Source organism: Prionailurus bengalensis, chromosome C2 (assembly GCF_016509475.1).
Source record: "Prionailurus bengalensis isolate Pbe53 chromosome C2, Fcat_Pben_1.1_paternal_pri, whole genome shotgun sequence".
NCBI classification, from domain to species: domain Eukaryota; kingdom Metazoa; phylum Chordata; class Mammalia; order Carnivora; family Felidae; genus Prionailurus; species Prionailurus bengalensis.
Genome location: NC_057350.1, coordinates 74333529 through 74349785, shown reverse-complemented (window position 1 = coordinate 74349785; position 16257 = coordinate 74333529). Strand labels below are relative to the sequence as shown.

At 50.7% G+C, this 16257-nt stretch overlaps 1 protein-coding gene across 1 annotated transcript; it reads left to right on the top strand.

The window, feature by feature from the left end:
- Positions 1–3810: 3810 nt before the first annotated feature.
- Positions 3811–7211, top strand: FAM43A (family with sequence similarity 43 member A). Its single transcript, XM_043594551.1, has one exon. It carries the CDS (start codon positions 4967–4969, stop codon positions 6239–6241), a length of 1275 nt encoding a protein of 424 aa, XP_043450486.1. The 5' UTR covers positions 3811–4966; the 3' UTR covers positions 6242–7211.
- The last annotated feature ends 9046 nt before the right edge of the window (positions 7212–16257 follow it).

Genomic DNA, 16257 nt, shown 5'->3' with positions numbered 1-16257 from the left:
CCTTCAACCTGCTGAGCTCATCCCCGCCTTCAGGCCTGCACATCAGCTTAGCACAATGCCATCCAGATATATAGTTGTAAGTGTTCTAGTACCCACATTAAAGAGGTAAAAGGAAACAGGCAAAATTAATTTCATTTTCTTAAAAAATTTTTTGATGTTTTATTTATTTTTGAGAGAGAGAGAGAGAAAGAGAGAGAGAGAGAGAGACGAAGTACGAGCGGGAGAGGGGCAGAGAGAGAGAGAGGGAGACACAAATCTGAAGCAGGCTCCAGGCTCTGAGCTGTCAGCACAGAGCCCGGCGCAGGGCCCAAACTCACAAACCACGAGATCGTGACCTGAGCTGAAGTCAAGACGCTTAACCGACGGAGCCACGCAGGTGCCCCCAAAATTAATTTTAATTATATATTGTATTTAACTCAACCAAGCCAAAATATTAACATTCAATATATAATTACTATATAATTATTGAGATATTTTATATTATTTTTTTCCTAAGTCTTCAAAACCCAGTGTGTATTTCATACCTGCATCACATTTCAATTTGGACCGACTACATTTCAAGTGCTCAGTAGCCACATGTGGCTTGGGACTGCCTTATTGGTCAACACAGGCTAGAATGTTCCTGTATAGCTGACTCCATCTCGTTGAGATCTCTGCCCAGAGACACCTTCCCTGGCCATGCTGTCTGAAACCAATCACTGTCTGCTCCTAACACTGCTGGTTTCTTGGTTTTTGTTTGTTTGTTTGTTTGTTTTTTGTTTTTTTTTTTTTGCACTGAGACTTATCACTGTTTGATATTTTATTATTTGTTTGCTTATTATCTGCCTCCCTGTAGGATATAAATCCCATAAGGGCAAAGACTTGTTTATCTTCTTTAATGCAATATCCCTAGCAAATACATCACATCTACCATAGACTGTCAACAAATGTTTGTTGAATGACTTGGAGGCTCCCAGATGAGTCATTTGCTGTCTCTGAAGCCAGCATTCATTTAGGGGGATGTTAGGGGAGGAGAACCGAGAGGGCGGATCATTACGTAAGAATTAAGGTGGGAGAAAACCAGCCTGAAAGCTGTCTATGAGCTCAAAGTCTGACTGTCAGATGTCAAATTAGAGGCCAGGTTTCTTTCCAGCTCTGACTTGGCCGTGTGTTGATTCAACCACTGCCTTATCCGGTTCTATGAGAAACCATCCCACCGAATGGCACTTCTGCCTGGCACCAGTAGATGGGGCAGCATCACACAAAAACAGTACAGTCTGTGGTCTGATGTAGTTTCTGACCTGTTTCCCAACCGACTCTGCTAATGTTTGCTTCTGGAACTGCCCTGTGTCTCAGAACTGTGGTGTGGGCTCATAAATGGTGCCACCAGCTTTCCCCGCTGAAGAAACCCAGCCCCCAGCCTCCGTTGTGACCTGTGCTTTCTGAGGGGGTAGCCAGCTTCTTCACAAGGTGAGGCGGGCCCCAGAGGCTGGCCCACGCCCGGACCGGCAAGAGACAGCCTGGTCCTTCTCCTCCTGGGTCTGTGAGCACCAGCACCGAGTGTGACTCACACCTCAGAGTGTTCACGTTTGCCTAGAACCTTTCTGTCCTCTCCAGGCTGAAAACAAACTTATTAAGAAGGAGGCCCAGATGTGGCAGAGACCAGTCTGCAGGAGCAGCTCTGCCCGGAACCGATGCTCTAGCTGCCTCTGAAAAGCCTGGCCTGCCAGTGGGATCCTTCCCCTCATTGGGCCCCACTGGTCTCCCTGCTAACATGTGACTCCCAGTGGGCCCCTTGCAGGAGCTGAGACAAGCCTTAGACCCCACCGCTGGTCCTTCCTTGTCCTCCCTAAACCCATCTGACCCTTGGACCTCCGAGCAACCTGGAAGCATTATCTGCTTGAACATGACATCTACTATTTCAGAGTTTAGGCTTCGAGATTATGGACCAGCTAAAGGTCACTTAACCCAGGTTAATTTGGTGTGTTTTTACTGGAATTTTTGGTTTGGAGCACATACAGTGTACTTCATTGCCACTGCAAGATATTCCAGAACTTTGAGCAGAAGAGGAATTAACCTTGGCTTAAATGGCTTATTATAGTCCTAACTAGTTCATTCCAGCACCAGGCCTGGTATCCCTCCCTTAGCCCATTAGTGTAGCTGAGGAGTAAGGCATCATAGCTCTGGTCTAATGACACCCTGGGGCAAGTCAGCCATGAAAAAACCATTCCGTCCCTCAGAGACTAGGAGGGCCCCAAAAGCAGGATCAGGAAACTTTCTTTACTCACTGTTAATAATCATTAAACTCCATCCCAATCTGCACATGTGCATGCATTTTCATGTTCTGTAATTTCACTGTCCTTTATATCCAGAAAGCCCTTCAACTTTTCCCTGCTTGGAGCAATCCTGTTCATTCTTCAAACACCACCTTCTGTGGAGCCTTTTCTGATTTTTCTACTCATAACAAACCTTCTCTTCTTCCGGCTTCTCTTAGTACTTTGAGTCTTTCTCAGGGCATTTAGCCCGCTCTGCCTTCTGGCTCACATGTATGTCTCATTCATTAGGTCAACGATCAAGTAGTGCCTATTTGTACTAGGCACTGGGGGATACAGGGTGCTCTCACAGTTTCAGTGGAAGCCCAGAGCTGGGTGGAATTTTTACATTCTTTATTGGACTGGGAGCTTCTTGGAGACAGGACCTGGGTCTGCTCCCAGCTAAGGGCTTGGCAGCAAAAAGTACTCGGAAAAGTTGCATTGAAACTCAGCACCAATGACTCTGAGAAAATTGGGTTAGAATTCAAAGAAAAGTTAAAAGTTAACAAAGGTAGCTCCAGACTATTTCCAGGAGGGGCTACAGTGGCTCTGAAATCAGCAGTGTTGACATGGAAGCCAGAGACATCCGAGATCCCCAGTGGATTGGGCCTGTGGGGTAAGAGGGTCCACTGTCCTCTTCCAGGACCAACTTGGGAGTTAGATGCAGGACCAGTCTGGACATTTATCACACATTCCAGCCTAAAGGTTTTTTTTTGGCTTTGACTGAGCAGACCATGGAGGCAAGCAGGTTTTCTTGAGGGCCCAGAAATGAGTTACAAGCCAAGGGTCAAGCTGGTCAGATGATTAACGCTACACTGTTTGGGTGGCACAAGAGAAAAGCATAATAATGTGAATGTCATTCTTTGTGGAGGGTGCCTGGTTATCAGATGCTGAAATAGAAAATGTCATTTGAATTTTTACTAGGAATTCTCATCCAAATTGTGTCAATGATGTAATAAAACTGAATGACCGGCCTACCAAAGTAAAGTGAGTTCTAACCACACACATAAGCATACTTAGAAATTGTATAGAGCTCAGAAAGCTGCTCTCCTCTGAGGCCTGAGAGCAAGAGGGGCCACTGCAAGGGATTGGGGTCAGGAAGCACTTTATTTATGCACTATATACCATATTGTTCACTCCAGCCACCCCATTATGTTCAATCTTATTTTTCACTATCTGCTTGCCTGTGCAGAAAGAGCTCCAAATAGTAAAAGTCTCAGTGTTTTCTTTGCCTCTATTTCCTTTAACGAAATAAAATTGTGAAAAAAATATAATATTAAACAGCACCCAGTCATTCTCAGAGAGCTACCACACAAGGAAAGAACCACTATTTCCCCAACTTTTTTGCATAGTAAATTACTCTAAATTCCACCTTCCACCACTTCCCCCAGAAGTTTCGATGTAGACATAGGTTTATTTAGTGAGTTGCAATTCAGCCTGGGGGTGGAGTGCCAGAATACAAGTTGCTTTTCCCGAGGGGTAACCCCAGGTCTTGGCGATATCTGCAGATAAATGAGATGTTGGAAAATTTGAGATGTAATTGCGGGATTGGACCGGTTTCCCCTTTCCCTCGGCAAATGGCTGCAGCCAGGTCCCTTTAAGAGACCAGGAACCCGCCGGGCGTCCGAGCCCGAAACGCATCCTCTTCTCAGCTCCTCCCCTGTCCCCGCGCGCCGAATGGTTCGCGCCGGCCTATATTTACCCGAGATCTTCCTCCCGGACCGCAAGGATGTGAGGCTGGCCAGCCGGACACCGCTCGCAGCACGGGACAGGCACGCCGCACGGGCGGACAGCAGTCCGAGGGGACCTCGGGAGCGGAGTCGGACACCCCCGGAGGGAAGAAATGAGGTAGCGACCGTCCCCAGAGCCGACCATGCGCGCGCGCCGCCCTCGGCGCCCCGTGCTGCCCCGGTCGAGCCAGCCGGGACAGTGAGCCGGCCGAGCCCGAGTACCCCGCGTCCGGCCGGAGCGAAGATGCAGTGAGCTACAGCCGGAGTGCTGCGCCGGGCCCACCGCGGCCAGCGGGAGCAGCGTCTGACTGCACTTGGGGCAAGCAGCTGATTCTGGGACCAGCCCAGTCGAGGGACTCTCGGTCTTCCGCACCCCTTGGGGTTGGGGAGCACTGGCCCCTGGGCACACTCGCCATCCAGTTTCCGCAGCTTCTAGTCTCAGCCCAGGGGATTGTGTGTGTGTGTGTGTGTGTGTGTGAGAGAGAGAGAGAGAGAGAGCGAGAGCGGGGGAGTTCCACGTTCGCCCAGGAGTTCCTGCATATTCTCGCCCCGTCCCGGCTGCTTTGGCCGGGGTCCCCTCTCTTTGCACTCGCGCATCTTTTTCCCGTTCTACTCTCATTCCGTCTTTCCTTTTGCTTGCCTAAGACTCTTAGTCCTGGTCCTTGCCCGGGCTGGGGTAAATCTGTGCGCGCTCCCCCCCCCACCCCCCCGCCGCCCCTCGCAGCTGAATATTTTCTTTCCATTAAAAATTTTTACCCATACCTTCTTCGGTGGGGTCCCCGAGCATTCTACTCTCTACCCACTTCTCTACCACTGGGCCACTCTCAGCAGAGTTTTATTTTTCTGTCTTGCCCGGGCCGAGCCCGGCCGGGGCGGGTGGCTCAGCTGGGCTCGCACCCGGCGCTCCGCCGCCGCCGCCCAGCTGCGCGGGGGCGCCCTCCGGAGATGCTGCCGTGGAAGAAGCACAAGTTCGAGCTGCTGGCCGAGGCGCCGCCACGGCAGGCGTCCAAGCCCAAGGGCTACGCGGTGAGCCTGCACTACTCCGCGCTCAGCTCGCTGGCGCGGGCGTGCCCCGAAGGCGCGCTCAGCCGGGTGGGCAGCATGTTCCGCTCCAAGCGCAAGAAACTGCACATCACCAGCGAGGACCCCACTTACACCGTGCTCTACCTGGGCAATGCCACCACCATCCAGGCGCGCGGCGACGGCTGCACTGACCTAGCGGTGGGCAAGATCTGGAGCAAGAGCGAGGCGGGCCGTCAGGGCACCAAGATGAAGCTGACTGTGAGTGCGCAGGGCATCCGCATGGTGCACGCCGAGGAGCGCGCACTGCGCCGCCCGGGCCACCTCTACCTGCTGCACCGCGTTACCTATTGCGTGGCGGACGCTCGGCTGCCCAAGGTCTTCGCCTGGGTATACCGGCACGAGCTCAAGCACAAGGCGGTAATGCTGCGCTGCCACGCGGTGCTGGTGTCCAAGCCCGAGAAAGCGCAGGCCATGGCCCTGCTGCTCTACCAGACGTCGGCCAACGCACTCGCGGAATTTAAAAGGCTCAAGCGGCGGGACGATGCGCGTCACCAGCAGCAGGAGCTGGTGGGCGCGCACACCATCCCGCTAGTGCCGCTGCGCAAGCTGCTCCTGCACGGACCCTGCTGCTACAAGCCGCCGGTGGAACGCAGCCGCAGCGCGCCCAAGCTGGGCTCCATCACCGAGGACTTGCTCGGCGAACAGCAGGAGCAGGAGCTGCAGGAAGAAGAGGAAGAGGAGCACACCGAGGGCTGCCTGGAGGAGGAGGAGGAGGAGGAGGACCGCGTTGGGGAGGAGGACCCGGCAGCGGAAGAGGCCGAGGAGCAGCGGGCGCTGGTGGTGGCCATGCACTTGGAATGCGGGGACTTGCTGGACACGCTGGAGAGTGGCCGCGAGGAGGCGCTAGGGGGTGGCGGGGACTCGGTGGGCCCCGGGGCTGGGCCGCCGCCTCTGCTGCTGGGCAGCGCCTCTGACGTGAAGGCCGAGCTGTCGCAGCTTATTAACGACCTTGGCGAGCTCAGCTTCGGCAACGACGTGCGCAGCCTGCAGGCCGACTTGCGGGTGACGCGCCTGCTGTCCGGCGAGAGCACCGGCAGCGAGAGCTCCATCGAAGGTGGGGGCCTGGACGCCTCCTCGGCCACCGCCGGGGACCGGTCGGGCCCTGACGACAGCGCGGGCCCAGAGGAGCCCCACTAGGGCTGAGATCCCAGCAGCCTCCTGCGCGTGCCCCTAGCGCCCCACCGTGACTCCCCACGGGTCTTTCGACAACCTCCTTACCCGCAGTTCTCCTCCCCCCTCCCCCATCCCACCGACCCCCTCCCCAGAAGCGGGGGAAATGGGACACTTGAGGCCCAGAGTTACCCTGCCCCTCTCCTTCGGCACATTTGGCTCTGTTTGAAGAGGTGAAGAGGGCTGAGGTTGCGGGTGGAGACATGCGAGGGGGCAAACCCTGCACGGAAGGAGAGAGAGGCAGGGGTGAGGGAAGGGCCCGCTGGTTAGCAGTCCCACAGGCAAGAGGTGCCTGCCGGCCAGTTTCCTGTTTGTGGGGCAGCTGGGGCCTGAGGAGGAGGGGTTAATTTCCTCTCCACCCCACCGACCCGCCGGAATAACAGTAACTGGGAGCCGCCTAGCGCTGTCCTTGACATGTCATTAAAAAAAAAAAATCTGCTCTCACAATGTTTGAGGCTCTAATGCCACCTCCTTGCCCCAGTCTTTTTGGTGCGAGAGCTTGGGTTGTTTACCTCAGACTCAGACCCTTGAAATTCTGCCAAATTCCTCAAATAACTGTTTAGGGGTGGTGGGGGGGTGGGTGGGGATGAAAGAAAGTTGCATTTTGTTTACAGTTAAAGACATCTAATACCTGAAAAAGGAGTTTTCCTTTCAAAACACACACTTCACTCCTGCTCAAAAGATCTCCCTCCATGATACTGTGTAAAATATTTTGCACTGTTGTGAAGTATTTTTGACATTTTTTTTTTGTACATAACTGTGTTCTCAGAGCTAAATGTTTATATCTTTTGCTGTGCAAAAGGGACATGTAAAATGTTGTTCAGTTGTACATACAGAAATGTGTATAAAACATTTTGTTATTTTTTAAGAGTAGCCCTGCTCTGGTTCTGTTTGCACGTCCAGCGGGGAGAGAATAAAGGGGACAATGTTAACAGAACAGGTGAGCGTCTGCTGAAAATGCCTGGGCCCTTGGGCTGATAGAGGGTCTGTCCATCGCTGGGATGGTGTGGTAGGACAGGGTTTGGCCTTTGCAGTGCTTGGAGGTGACTGGAGAAGGGGAACCCACTGTTTGATAGTCTGGGGTCTTTGTGGCCCTCCACTATGGGGGGTGCCATGGCTGGTGACAGCCCTGGCCTTCTCCTTGAGTGTATCCTCCCGTATTCTTCACTCAGTGAGTTGTGGGGGCGTGGGCCTTTCCTGGTCTCTCTGAGTTAATTCTTGGAGATGCAGGGTGAGTTCTGGACCTCGCTCCCAGACTTATGAAGTTATTTAGGGGAGGAGTGACTTTCGGGGTCTTCTGAGGTTTTACCACCTTCTTCTGTGGGTCACCTATTCCTTTACAAACAGCTCAAGGGACTTTAAAGGTCGACTGGAGACCTGAAGAAAGTGTCCATGGGGCTCTGTGAGGAGTGGGACCGTCACTGTTTTTCCTGGGAGGAAAATCAAGGACAGAGGGAGGGAGGTTGGTAAGTTCCGATCATGGCATGAATGAGTCATGGCACAGGTGGGGCTGGTGGGGAGGCCGGCGGAAGAACCTATTTCCTTCCCTTCTACAACCCAGCGTGACCCAGAGGGGGAATGGTGTGGAGGTCAAGGCAGACAAGAACTGTCAGAGCTGTGTGTGTGTTTGTCTCCGGCTTTTCAGGCTTTCTGTGTGCTTGTTTCTGTTGTAAACTCCAAACAGATGTCTCTGGCTTGGCTACACCCGATCAGCTGGAAGTTGTAATAAGAAGCTGCCTAAACTGTGCCTTCCTCAAATTATGTTTTCCCTTCGCCCCTTTGGGCTCTGTTTCCTGTGTTGCAGAAATGGATCCCACTCTTGGCCTTCCCTGCTGTCCTGAGGCCGCTGCTTTGTTTTCGTCATAATTATGTCTCTTTTTTTTTTAACGTTTTATTCATTTTTGAGACAGAGTACGAGCGGGGGAGGGGCAGAGAGAGAGGGAGACCCAGAATCCGAAGCAGGCTCCAGGCTCCATGCTGTCAGCGCAGAGCCCGACATGGGGCTTGAACTCATGAACCACGAGATCATGACCTGAACCGAAGTCGGACGCTTAACCGACTGAGCCACCCAGGTGCCCCAAATCATAACTCTGTCTTGAGCAGCTAGACCCAGAGATCCTGAGGAGGGTGGAATTTGTTGAAACCATAGAGGAAGGGAGGGTGAACGACTTTCTTATTAATTAACAGGAGTGGTTCAGGCATAAGATTAGCTTTAGAAATGAAAAGAAAGGGGTGGGTGGATGGGAAATAACTAAAAGACACTCAGAATCACTTCTTAAGGGCATCAGGATAAGGTCCAGGCCTTTGAATCTGTTATATTTTTGTTCGCTTGAGTCCCTACCCCTCTCCCCACAAACCTCAGATGCACATCACTGCATGACATTTAAAACCCCCAGGTGGAGAGAGGTCAGGAAAGTCAGATCCCACCCTCCCCAGATGCTCACAGTGTGCCTTCCATACAGCTCTCACCTGACTGGCAGGCAGCTTGTGTGGCCCATCACTATCCTGCATGACTAGATTTCACATTTCAAATTATTTTCACACATTGCCAAGTCCCTCTGCTCTTTGAACCAGATGCAACATTCAACAGGGTGAAGACCATATGGCTGATACTTGGTGGTGGGGCAGGGTCTGTGTGTTTTCATTCTTAACCAATTTATGTGTCTAGTGACAATGCCAGGGCTGGCTTTTGCCTGCAATTGATGGGGCTATGGCGACTGGTAGGAAAGTTCAGAGAAATGACCTTTAAACCAACACCATCAATACATATAAGGCAACTGTCTCCTTAAAGTCTAATTTTTCCACTTGTCTGATTTATAAATAGGGAAGGGGGGGTTAGGGGCTGAGGAAGGAGGAAGGAGAAAATAAGAAAACTGCAAAAGAACTGGCTCCCTCCCTCCCTCCCTCTGGGTGCCCTCCCCTTCCCTCCTTCCTCCCCTCTACTTTTTGGCTTTTATCCCCACTGCACCCCACAGCACTCTGGCTGATGTAATTCTAGAAGAGATGCGAAGGTGATACATGATTCACCTCTTCTTACATCTCGGTCTTCCAGGGATGATATCACTAGTGTAAGAAGAGAAGTTTGAATGCGGAAAACAAAAACTGAGCACTAATTTGCTCCTGACACTCGGAGAGAAAAGAGGGTTGTGACCAAAGCAAAACCAAGTACTTAGATGAAACGCATGTCCCAGGGAGCACCTGAGGTGTGGTTGACTTGCCACATTTAGCCTCTTTCCTCCTGGCAAGGCGAGGCTCGCCTTTCTCCTTTGCGTCACCTGACGGCACTTTAAATGCAGTAAGACACTTGGCACATTCTTCCCCAGCCTAAGTAATCCTCGGTGTCCAACAATGCACCATTGACCTGGAGAAAAACAAAGTGACTTCCAGGTGGCAAGAGCCTCCGTTGCAGGATGGCATCGTCCGCAGAGGAGACATTCAACTGCAAAAACATCATCCCCTGTTCATCTGTACGGTTTCTTTTGTGTGTTGATGGGGAGCGAGGGAGAGGTAGGACCCAGCAAAATAAACAATAGTATTACCTACCCTCTCAACGATTAGAGTTTCAGAGAACACCCACACGCACACATGCGTCCTCCCCCCCCACCCCGAAAGCAGACCTCCCCCCCACTGCCCCCACAGTCAGCAGGACAGATTTTAAACAAATTAGAAGGGCCTGTTATACTAAGAAAGCACGGTTCCCTCCCAGGGACAGAGTTGCTTTCAAGGGCCCTGCTCCTGAAAGGAGAGAGGACTGGCTGGTAGAATCCACCCCTGGCACCACTCTGGAGATGGAAAAACCTCACGGGAGTCACCAAGGATCGCGAGAAATGTAAAAAATTCTATTAGGAGCAAGTTGCCCTCGTTTCTAGGAGGATTTAGTAATCTAATAAGCAGAACTCTTTCCTCCATGTGGTATGCATCAGTGGTCCTCGCATCTGCTGGCGAGCGATGCATGACAGAGCTGGGAGTGTGTGTGGACCGGGCACCTGGGAGCCACATCTGACACTCGGGAGACTACTCAGGGCTCCAGGAGGGCCAGGAGGCCACGTGGGCCAGGGCACTCTGTACTCTGGACACCAGGTTTTTTCCACGCGTGGCCACATCTGGATCTGGCTTTATTGTCTGCTGGGGCTTTTGCTGCTCCTGCTGGCTCATCAGTGTTCACAGGCCACAGTGTGCCTGAGGCCAGCCAGGCCACCCTCCCCAACGCCCCCCCCCCCCACTCCCCCATCTGCTCTGAGGTGACCCAATTTGAGCAGCCCTGACTAACCACTGTTTTGGTGGCTTGAATGACTGGGTGGCCCCGGAGCTTGGCACCCATTCCTTCCCTTCTCTAGGTCTGTGCAGTGGCACCAGCAATGGTCCGTGTTTTTGACCTGCATGGAGGGTGGCCCTTCTGACGCATCCTCTGATGCTTCCCCTCTTCATCTCTCCTGTAATGCGTCATTTCCTCCTGTAATGCATCACTTCTCTCTGGCTTCTTCTACCGCCCAGCTCCCCACCTGATCCTGTCTTCATTTCTCCCCCTGCCCGCAAGCCAAGCTCAGACCTTAAATCAAAGCTAAAAGGGAAGAAAGCCCAAACTTTAAGGGACAGACAAATCAAACACACAGTCATCGGTCAGCACCAATCCTGCAGTCCTTGGGCGTGCTCCGGCCCTGTCCCCCACTTACAGATGAACAGACTGAGCCATAGAGGGGTGAAGTCATGCCCAAGGTTACACAGGAGGGATGAAGAACCAGGGGTCCAGACTCTGAAACCCGTGCTCTTTTCATGCTCCTCTGGTGTTTATGGCTTATAACCAGAGTCTTGGCTTTGGGGTGGCAGAAACTGGCTTTTGAATTTTTCTTTGATTCCCCCTTTCTTTTGTACCTCTACATTCCATCCATGGTAGAGGCTTGAGGATAAGTATTTGCCATGCCACTCATCAACATGCCTCCTTCTGCCACCAAGTGTGAATGAATATCTACTAGCTGCATGATGCTGGAGGTAGAGAGGGCGGGTGATGTCTTCCTGGCAACAATGCTCCTGGTGGGTGGGGTGGTGGCCCCCAGAGGAACCTGGTCTCCTCTTGCTTCTACACTGAGATCGGGTCTGGCAAGATCTCACCCTAGAAGAGCAGGTCTAGTTTGGTGGGGGCGGGGGGGGGGAGCTCTTCCCATTGCATCATGATTATGAATCATCTGTATCCTTCCTGGTTGGGTGAATACTCCAAGGACAGGCATGTGTTTTTAGGCATCTCTGATTCACCAAACTCAGCACAGAGCCTTGTGCCTAGTTAGTACTCAGGAAATGCTAAGGAGGAAAGGAGTGATTCTACTTCAGGCTAGGAGAATAGGTCTGATAAAGCTCAACGCTATTACCTGGATAGAGGAGTCAAGCTTTGAAGGACATATGTTTATAAAAAGGGAAGTTTGGGGTTCAACTGACCCAAGATTTTCCTTAGAACTTCCCTGATCTTCCCAGGGAGGGGTGGTTCTGGTTTGGAGAAGGATGGTTTATTTGGAATTGGCTCTGGATGGAATTGGAGTCCCATTCCTGCTCATCTCAGCCCCAAGGTTATGGTCCCAATCCCTCTAATCTGAGTCAAATGAAGGCCCAAATAGTGTGGTACAGCAGAAAGCCTTCAGGATGAGCCTCAGATCCAGGCCTCGAAGTGACTTGGAATCCCTTCTCATTGACCTACTCAAGTCACTTCCCCCCACTAGCCTCAGGATCCTCATGAGTAAAGTGGATAGGTTCGATTATATGATAGCAAGACTTTCAGCATTAATGTCCTGAATTGAAGAAGGAGCAAAGGTTAAGATCAAGTGTGTTTCTGCCTTCCTCCATTCCCTAGTGAGACAGAATAGAAGAGACCCCTGATCTGGAGCTCTGGGAAACAGGACTCATCTTTAGGACACATTGTGGCTTGGACCCTCCCCTGGAGTTTAACTTGGAGGTCTTCTTGGCTAAAGCAGAACAGGGATTGCTTGTGAGGCAGCCCTTTCACTACCCCAAAACTTAGAGGCAACAGTGGGTCCTAAAATGGGGACTGACATTGAATCTAAAGGCCAGTAGGGCCAGGTGACGGATCATAAAAGGACTTGCCTGAAATCGATCACTCGGCAAGATGGGGCCAGAATTCAGGTCTCCTGAATCCAAGTCCTCTACTCTTTTCCTTGTGTCTTTCGGGTTGAGATAAGTTCATTTGGAAGCAACCCGGCCACTGTCAAGAGAAACCTGGCAGAGCCCAGGCATCTGATCAAAAGCCATAAGGGCACCTGGCATCAGTGTTTGCTCTCCTAACAATGGAGAATAGGACCCACTTGCAGCAAGTCTGGGAATAAGAGAGAGTTGATAACCTGGGCGTGCTTCCCCACCTCCCCCTTGTGGTAGGCTACTTCCTGCTCCAGGACCCACCCCAATTCCAGATCCTTCTCCTAGGACAATTTCTTCTTAGCTGCCTTTCGGGGATTCTCCCTCCCCTCTGTTCCAGGACTGGCCAACAATCAACTCAAGGGGTCACCGGCCCACTCCAAGATCTCCTCCCCTCCTTAGCCCTGAGAGTCTGAGAGCCAGACAGAACACTACTCCTCCTCCAGCTCAGTCCCTTCCTTTTGCAGATGAGGAGACTGGGGCCCAGGAAAGGGAAGGGACTTGTCCACGTGTCACAGGGAGCTGATAGTAGAGCCAGGATTAGAACTCAGGCTCCTACTTTCCCCCAGTCTCCTTCCAAGACACCACACTGCCCTCTTTCAGAAACTCTCAACAGTCATACGGGGAGTCCCCTTCCTTGGTACCATGGGCCAGTTGTGTGTCTGTGAAGTGCAGCGTTCCCTTCTCTTCTGCAAGTGGTAAGGTTTGCAATTTCGTCCTCAAGCTATTGTTCCTCAGCCTACAGTGGATGTCTCTTACCTAAATGGTCTTCTGAGGGAATTGACATTTTGATATGGGACTCTTGAACACTTAAAGACTTTGAGCAGTAAAACGTCAAATAATAAGGGTATTTGGGGCACCATGATGGGAGGAGGCAGGAAGAAATATTGTGGTGCTGGGAGTACCTCTCCTCACGTTACAGATGTCCTCCTGACATAAGCCATATTCCTGAAGTTTCCACTCTTGCAGCTGAACTCTTACACAGAGAAAGAGAAAGTGGTATTTCCAAGGTCATGTGAGTTCAAGGAGGGAGGGTGCATAGGGCCACAGGGTCCCGCATCAGCACACTCTCAGTTCTGTGTTCCAGTTCAAGGCTTGCAAATGATTCCCAGGTACCATTTACAGATCTACAAGACCATCATTGGTTCCTTATTTATGACTGTTGTCTGTCCTCCCCTCGGCATCCTCTGTAGAGAAACTTGTCTTTTTAAAAAAATGTTTATTTATTTTTGAGAGAGAGAGAGAGTGTACAAGCAGGGGGGTGGGGGGAGGAGCGGAGAGAGAGGGACAGAGAGAGAATCCTAAGCAGACTCTGCATTGTCAGCGCGGAACTTGATGCAGGGCTCCAACTCATGAACTGTAAGATTGTGACCTGAGCCGAGATCAAGAGTCGGCCACTTAACATCCTGAGCCACCCAGGCGCCCCTGCAGAGAAACTTATCTTAGCCTTTGCCTGCCCATCTGCCCCCAGTGCCCCCGAATCCCAGGGAAAACTGTTCACCACCTGGTTTCCAGTAGAGGAGCACATCTCTTTAAAAGAGCACCACAACATTAGGTGCTCCTGTTTGTGCTTAGACCAAACGACATTGCTTGTCCAAAAGAGATGCGTAGACACGCCAAGGTGTAGAGGCCCTTCCCCTCATATCTCCTGCAGTCGTTGCCAATGAGGAAAGCTCGCAGAGTCCGTGGCTGGTCAGACGTGTTTGGACATGTTCACACTGCCGAAGTCAAAAGAGGTTTTAGTCTTACGCTGTTATTTTCACCATTCCATTCCTTTGACCCAGGTCTTAGCAAATGTCCAGTATTAACTGATGGATGTGGGATTGGGTGCCTAGGGTGGATGGCAGGCAGTATTCCTGCGGGTGAGGCTGTAAGGTGTGGCTCAGAGAGAACTGGGCTTGAGATCCAGTTCCAGCGCCAGTTTTCCTGCACGGTAGCTCTATGACCTTGTGCAAATCTCCTTTGGGGCCAGTTCTTTCTGTGAAATGGAGACAGTAATATTTAAACTTTCTCTCCGACTCTTTTGAGGCTGAAAATCTAAAAATTGGATGAGCGAGTGCTTTGTCAAGGGTAGTGCAGGAAAGGAGTGGTTGCTGCTGGAATATTCAGATTGAAATAACACAGTTGGGATGAATGAGGCTCAGTGGGGCTCCCCCATAGTGTGAATGTGTCATGGGCAGGAACATTTTCCATGAGGCATATTCCAGGACCCAAGGAGGGAAAACGGGCAAAAACGAGAAGTAATCTATTAAGAATAGGAAACAGTAGGTGGGTAGCTAAATGGCATGCTTTATGTGGAAAGATTATGGGCTAACTTTCCGTCTGAAGCTCTAGATATCCCCATGTACTATGTGGCTCTGTCTCCAACCCAATCTCTTCCATCAGGTGTGGCAGGAGAGCATGGCAGCCTCTTGTGTTCTCTGGCAGGATTTGTATTTGTTCTTTGTAATGGGGTTCATTTTGTCAGCACGTGATTATCAGCCCAGATCACTATTTCTACTGTGATTAGTGTTTTATATTCAGGCACATGCATGTACTCACACACACATACCCTTTCCCAAAACCTTCCCACAAATATTTGCAACCGTAATTTAATTCACCTCTCAGACAGATGTTTCTGAAATGGACACAGTCCTCTGAAAGTAATTCTTTAGACTGTTTTGTAGAAATGTAGAGATTCTAGGTTTTTACTGAACGCACTCTATATAGCTAGAGTACACACGGGAATACTTAGGATCCTCTTGTCCCAATAGAACTGTGGTGTGTGTGTGTGCGTGTGTGCGTGTGTGTGTATGTGTGTGTGTGTGTGTGTGTGTGTGTTCGTTCCTGTGGGTATGCCTGGGACTGTGCTCAAGGGTGAATATGAGCTGTACTGTAAACTCGAGTTGTTGTGGTTGGCATTAGTGTGAAATGATCAGTGAAAACTCATAGCGCAATGAGAGAGCTATGCTGATCCTCCCAGATTTCTGCCAAGAAAAACTTCAAATCACATCACCCTTTCCTTTCCATTGTACTCTGAGTTTTGCTTTTTGTTTGTTTTTAATCTTAAAAGGTCCTTAACCTGGCAGAAATCACCAATTTCCTTTGAGAATACTCTATATTGCTGGAGACCGTGATCCAAAGAAGCCTACTGCCGGGATGGCCGTCGATTCTGGTTTGCTCAGGATGGTCCCAGTTATGGCTGAGGTCATCACATAATTATAGCAGAGCCACCTTTCACTTTCAAGGTGTCCTAGTTTGGATGATAAATGATATAGTTTCCCAACCTAATACCTAGGTAATTTTGACCTTAACCTTCACATGTCTTCATTAATTCATTCCTGTTCTCACCCTCACTGAAGAAACATTTATAATGTATCTACCATGTGCATTTATAATGCACCTACTGTGTGCCAAGCACTGTGCTGGTTGTGGGGGTGTGGTGGGGGAGTATGAGGTGGGGGGTGGGGGAGGGAAACAAGAAGGGAGTAAGGACTGAAACTAGAGCAGTCCTTGCCCTCATGGAGCTTGGAATCCAGTGGAAAAGACCAAAACATGTGGTATCTATCCATCATAAAAATGTACACAGTTTATGTGTATAATAAACACAGAGAAGGGGTAGCCAACCCATCTCAATCCATCCAAGGGAGGGAGGTAGTCATAGAGGGCCTCACAAAAGAGATGATCATCCTCTTCAACCATCAAAGTGGTCTCCTCAAAAGCTCTGACTGAATCATAAAACCTTGCCTGATCTAGGTTCTAGAAGAAGCATTGTTTATTAGAATATTTTTTTGGAGGGGGGAGGTGGTTGGAGGATATGTTTGAAAATCTCCTACTTGCAACCTCTCTCCAACCCTGTACTTCTG

Excerpts from the sequence above, each read along its gene's own strand:
- FAM43A (XM_043594551.1), top strand. The coding sequence starts at position 4,967 with ATGCTGCCGTGGAAGAAGCACAAGTTCGAGCTGCTGGCCGAGGCGCCG.